We start from the raw sequence: 6,000 nt of genomic DNA on the forward strand, positions 1-6,000 counted from the left end.
TGCCGTGTGAGTTAGTAGAAAATCATATGTTTGCTCCTTGTCCGAGCTAATTAGCCATCACTATATTATATGTTATAAGGCTGCTGCTAATAGCCGCCCCTACGTCATATAATATAAAACATTTGTTTTGAGGGTTACCAACAAGAGTCACTATGTTATATGTTATAAGGCGGCTAATAGCCGCCGCTATGTTATATATTAACAGGGAGCCATTATGTTATATGTTATAAGACGTCTAGTAGCCACCCCGATGTTATATTTTATAATGGTCAATTTGCACCTGTTGATCATTTCTTGTTTGACTGTTGTTGAGAGAAATTTTACACTAGAACTTCTCCCTGGGTTTGTTCGGGGAGATTTTAGGATGGCTACACTATAGGGGTGATCAGAAAATTGTTTCCCTGCGGTATGGGGTGGCAGCAATTTGGTAGACTCTTTGAAATATCAGGATTAAGTTGATATTTCACAAGTGTTACATTGCCCCAAAGATGTTGTTTCTATGAAACAACAATGGATTGTATTATGGGATCATAGTACTCAACAACTCTTTGAAGCTTCCGTGAGGCAATGTAAGCATGTGTTGAGGCATTTGAAGTACCGACCACTATAGAAAAAAAATCAATTTTTTTGCCTAGTGTACAGCTATTTGCCAATTGTTTTCCAGGGGTACCCAGCAAAGTTGCCGGGTACCATATAAAAACACACAACAAATAACAAAGACATGGTATAGCTCTATCTTTGTTGAGAGCCAACAAAAATAACTCGACAAACGCACCACACTCGGCAACATTGGAATAAGGCACTCATCAATCACAAGGTGCTTGTCAAACAGGTAGCCACTTGTCCAACCTCGATACACTTGACAGAGCCGTTATGGCGGGGCCTGTTTGCCGAGTTCCCTGGGTTAGGTATGATATTCTCTTGGAGATGTTCTTTGGTTATCTGGGTTTTTTCTTGGATATGATATTGTGTGAGATATGATTTTGGGGTGTTTCTAGTTTTGGGGTGTTTCTGGTAAGAATGATAACCCGCAGTATTCCTGCTGTCAGGGTAATAATATATGAGGTTATTGATCCTACAATACTTCAGCATGACAACAATACAACCGACGGACTAATTAAGGCATAGCCTAGCGGTGGAAAGGGCCTGATGCATTCCCACTCTCTCATATGGGCATCCCTTACAGTCTTTCTGTAAAAAAAAAAACTGCAATGTAACCGAATCAAGCATGTCATAGGGGTAAAAGAAAAGACCCGGTGGTTGCTGACAATGCGAAGATAACAGGAAGTGCCACCATGGAGGCATGGTGATACTGAGATAGCTTGCTACTTGGTTACACCTTCAAGCGAACACAGGGTTTTAAAGTGGAATTGTACTGCATGAAGTTATTTGCACAAAAATACAACTGGATAAAGAACACCAACTTACCAGCGGCTTTATCATCATCTATTTATTCTGAGGGAACTAATTTAACTTGTCTGGAGCTACCTAGCTAGGCGGGGGAATGAGTGACCTAATGATCGTAGCTTGGCCCTGTAATTAGCTAATTATATCCCATATTAAACGCTTAAGCAGCCAGCCTTCATTTGACATGGTGGTCAATCCATGTACGTACACCTACTCCACGTGATATAATACCATCACGTAATCAATGGCATCATCACTATCTAACATATGGTTTCACTCTCACCAAAAGGTGGCATCATATATAAAATAGTACCCCCTCCGTCGCAAAATAAGTGGCTCAACTTTGTATTAACTTTAGGGAGTACATATAATATAAATAAAATAACAAAGATAAATTAAGACAACCCTATCTGTTGCGTTCACCCCTACACATTGGTTGGTCCATATAGATTTATAGCCAACTGCAGCATGGTCTCCAGCGATCTTTGAGAGAGCGTGGTCTGCAGCAATCTTTGAAAGAGAATACGGCGAGCGAAGTATTAATATCGTAGTATATGATTAGCTATTGATGAAATAGCAATGGGATAGTTTTCTAAGAACCATAATCTAAAGAGGCATGTACAGAATAAATGTAAGAATCATGTGATTTTTGAACTCTAGCGTGTGGAGTCATGCACCCACAATTTAGCCATTGCGCCCAGAGCAATCTTCTTCAGCCATAGTACGTCACCATCCGTGACTAGTCTTCCATTGTATTTTTTTTTCTTCATAACTAGAAAACAATTGTGACCATTGTATTCTGGTCTCTGGGCAAGGTGGTTTTGCAAAGTCGTACTTGTGCATGTTTACTAACGGAACATAAAAAACCATTCATGTTGCTAGAATATATTTGTTCTGTTCTCAGCCCTGCACTGACCCCTTCACGTGCTTTCACTATATAAAGCTTGGGATCAGTACATTCATAGCCATATACCCAGTGACAAATCCTAGCCGTGCAAATGGTAACCAATAACTCTATACCTCCTCTGGTACAGGACGACGTGCACAAACCCCGACCTTACCCGGCGAGCCAATGGGGTGACTTCTTCCTCAATTACAAGCCATGTACCCCACAACAGGTAAGTATTTTTTCTTAAAGGCACTCCGCAACAAACTATGTCCTTTTCATCTCATCAAGCAATGTGTCTCTGCAGTATCGGTCCATGGAGGGCACGGCTGAAGCAAAAAAGGAAGAGGTGAGGAAAATCATCATAGACACCGCCAAATGCTCTGACCTAACTCAGAAGCTGGAGCTTGTCTACACATTGCAGCGTATTGGGGTTGACTATCACTATGGAAACGAGATTGATGAACTGTTGTGTGATATATACGATGGACATATTATTGAACCTTTGGACCTTCGTACAGCTTCTCTGCAGTTTTACTTGCTCAGGAAACATGGTTACTGTGTATCTTCCGGTACGTACAAATGGGTAAATGTTGTGGTACATAAAATTGAACTTGCAGATATGAGTTATGTTATTACAAATTTAAATTCGTGCAATGGAAAATATGTTGTTGGCAAAAAATCAATTATTTATTTAGTTGCCTGAATATCTGGATGTAATCATATATATGCAGATGTCTTTTCTAAGTTTATAGACAAGAACGGAAATATTGGAAGCACTGATGCTACATCCTTGTTGGGCCTCTACAATGCTGCATACCTCAGAACCCATGGAGAAAAAATACTTGACGTTGCCATGAGTTCCACAAAGAAGATCCTAAAATCTATTGTTAACCATTTGGACCCGACAATTGCAGACGAAATTAGGCACCACCTGGAAACTCCACTTTTCAGGGGGACTAACAGAGTTGAAACAAAGCGCTACATCTCGGCCTACGAAAAAAATTCTACAAGAAATGAGACCATACTTGAGTTTGCAAAGCTGGACTACAACCTAGTGCAAGGTCTGTACTGCGATGAGCTGAAAGATCTTACCATGTAAGGATTTCCAGTACTTATAAGTAACACCTTTAGATATTATGAATTAACTATTATTAGTTGGAGCCATATTCACATGTTGTTTTACAGATGGTGGAACGGATTTGACATCCAAACTCACCTAACTTGGGCGCGTGATCGAATGGTTGAGATTCACTTTTGGATGATGGGAGTTCTCTTTGAGCCTCATTATTCATACCCAAGAGTCGTGTTAACAAAGCTGTTTACGCTTGTCTCAGTTTTTGACGACTTCTACGACAATTATAGCACCACAGAAGAAAGCAACATGTTCACTACAGCAATAAACAGGTTGACTTTTGCCGCGATACTTTTCATTCCATTTTTATTAGAACACTTGTAACTTATTTTAATCACACCATATGTAAGCATATATGTACTGTAATTGGCTTGAAAACAATAGGTGGGACGAGCATGCAGTTGAGCATGCCCCAGCATACATGAGGCCTTTCTACAAGGGTACAGTTGCTTCCATAAATCAGATTGAAGAGGATCTGAAACTTCAGGAAAACAAACATGCTGAATTGGTGAAAAAACTGGTAATTACATATCATATCTCTAGTACACTTGATTAAAATTTTATGTGAGACAAAATTACTAAATATCTTCCACAATTAAAATCTAGCTTTCAATAAAATAACTCATCACAAGAATAGTATATATGTTTCCAGCAAGTACAAACTGTTAGTCATGTTGGTCGTTATTGATGGGGAAATAATATCGATAAGTCGATGGATTCCACATGCTAGATCTTCACCTCCACTTAGGGTGCATACCTCCTGCACTACTCAACTCAAACCCCTTCCTAAAAGAAAAGAAAAATAAAAAGCAATCCCTTTCCTACACATGGTTGTGGGTGTACACCCGTATTCTGCAATGGCATGCAGCCTCCACAAACCCACTGGCCAGCTGTTGTCTGGTTCCTGACCTCTCACCACTCTCACTTCCATAGTCCCAGCAAGTTCCTCAACCAGTGGTGCTTGGGGGCTGGGGCCAGCCAGATCCGAACAACTATGGAGGTTGGGCCGGATGTCGCTGAGCTCTTGGACCGCTTGGGGCGTCACCCACAACCCCTTCCATGGCTGTAGCAATGTGTAGGAGGAGAGGAAGCACCACCTAGCCTTGTCAGAGATGTTGCCAGCCACCATGGATTGATGTCGCTTTTGGAGCCGGATAGAGGGATTAATATGTCAATGGCGACTTCTGAATGTTGCAGTTTTCCATTTTATTTTTGTTGTGATCAGATGTGGGTGATTCTCATGAGATTATTTTGCTGCCTTTTTGTTGGATGCCATAAATGATTTTGATTCTTATAAGTACAGAATGAAATTATGTGAGATCATAAGTCATGCATATACCCATAAGTTACACGTTTTTGTATTAATCTATCCATACAAACCATGTCACCTCGCCAATTCATGCATATTAGCCAAATAGTACGATTTTTGTGTTAAGTTTTGTGTGGTCATTGTCAGTATATGTTTTGCACGCTTGCAACAAATACATGTAGGTCATGTCTCAATTCTTTGTTAACAGATGATGCGCATTAAGTTCAATTTATGATTCAACATAAGAAAAGAATGTTAGAGTTGTGGTATCGAGTGGCGCGGGTAAGACCATAAAAGGCTATTAAAGATAGATTTCCTCGATGTATTGTATGTAAATAACTGAGATTAGAATTTTGTGTGGATTTTTGTAGTTTATTGATGCGGCAAACTGCTACCATGCTGAGGTGAAATGGCGGGACCAGAAGTATGTTCCAGCGAACCTCGAAGAGCACCTAAAAATTTCTGCGCCAAGCACTATATGTATGCAAATATCAAACATTGCATTCCTATTAATGGGAGACATCACGTCAAGTGAGACTATACAATGGGCATGGGCATACCCAACAATCATAAGAGCCGTCTGCATCATCGCCCGTGTGATGAATGACATTGTATCCCACGAGGTAAATAATTTGTCTTGCAAACATGATTACTAGTTTTGCACTATAAATAAGATAAATTATCTTATACAAATATTATTTTCTACCATTAAAAGCGGGAACAAGCTTCGGAACATATGGTATCCACCGTGCAGACCTGCATGAATGAAAACGGGTGCACGGTAGAGGAGGCAAATGAAAAGCTTAATGAAGTAGTTGAGCAAGCATGGATGGACATCTGTGAGAGCTGCATCCAGCCGACGGCTCATCCATTGGCAGTCTTGTCAAGAGTGGCCAATCTCGCACGGGTGACGGATTTCCTATACAAGCACGATGACGGATACACCCTCGGCTATTCGGTGAAAGGGACATTGGACTCAGTATATGTGCATCCAATGGATGTTTAATTAATTTAAACATATATATGGTGGCATATTTGCATGGTCTTTATATATAAAAAATACACGATACTCTATATATTATCCTATGTAGTGTTTGTATCATAGCAATAATGCACTTACCAAATGCATGCATTGGTCGACGATTGAATGGAATGCCTGTAAGAACTAAGCAATTTCTATTGTGTTTTCAAATAAATGTTATGTTGTGACTTAAGATTTGTGTGAAGGGGCATTATTTATTAATACTATATTAAGTGCATGGA

General features: G+C 40.0%; 1 protein-coding gene across 1 annotated transcript; it reads left to right on the top strand.

Annotated features, from left to right (window-relative positions):
• The first annotated feature begins 2,392 nt into the window (after nucleotides 1-2,392).
• LOC123048122 ((E)-beta-caryophyllene synthase-like) lies at nucleotides 2,393-5,792 on the top strand. The gene is made up of 7 exons (XM_044471287.1): nucleotides 2,393-2,525; nucleotides 2,601-2,865; nucleotides 3,028-3,391; nucleotides 3,482-3,700; nucleotides 3,813-3,948; nucleotides 5,109-5,360; nucleotides 5,453-5,792. Exons 1-7 carry the CDS (start codon nucleotides 2,406-2,408, stop codon nucleotides 5,741-5,743), a joined length of 1,647 nt encoding a protein of 548 aa, XP_044327222.1. The 5' UTR covers nucleotides 2,393-2,405; the 3' UTR covers nucleotides 5,744-5,792.
• The last annotated feature ends 208 nt before the right edge of the window (nucleotides 5,793-6,000 follow it).

The sequence above is a fragment of the Triticum aestivum genome, chromosome 2D (assembly GCF_018294505.1).
Source record: "Triticum aestivum cultivar Chinese Spring chromosome 2D, IWGSC CS RefSeq v2.1, whole genome shotgun sequence".
Lineage (NCBI taxonomy): Eukaryota > Viridiplantae > Streptophyta > Magnoliopsida > Poales > Poaceae > Triticum > Triticum aestivum.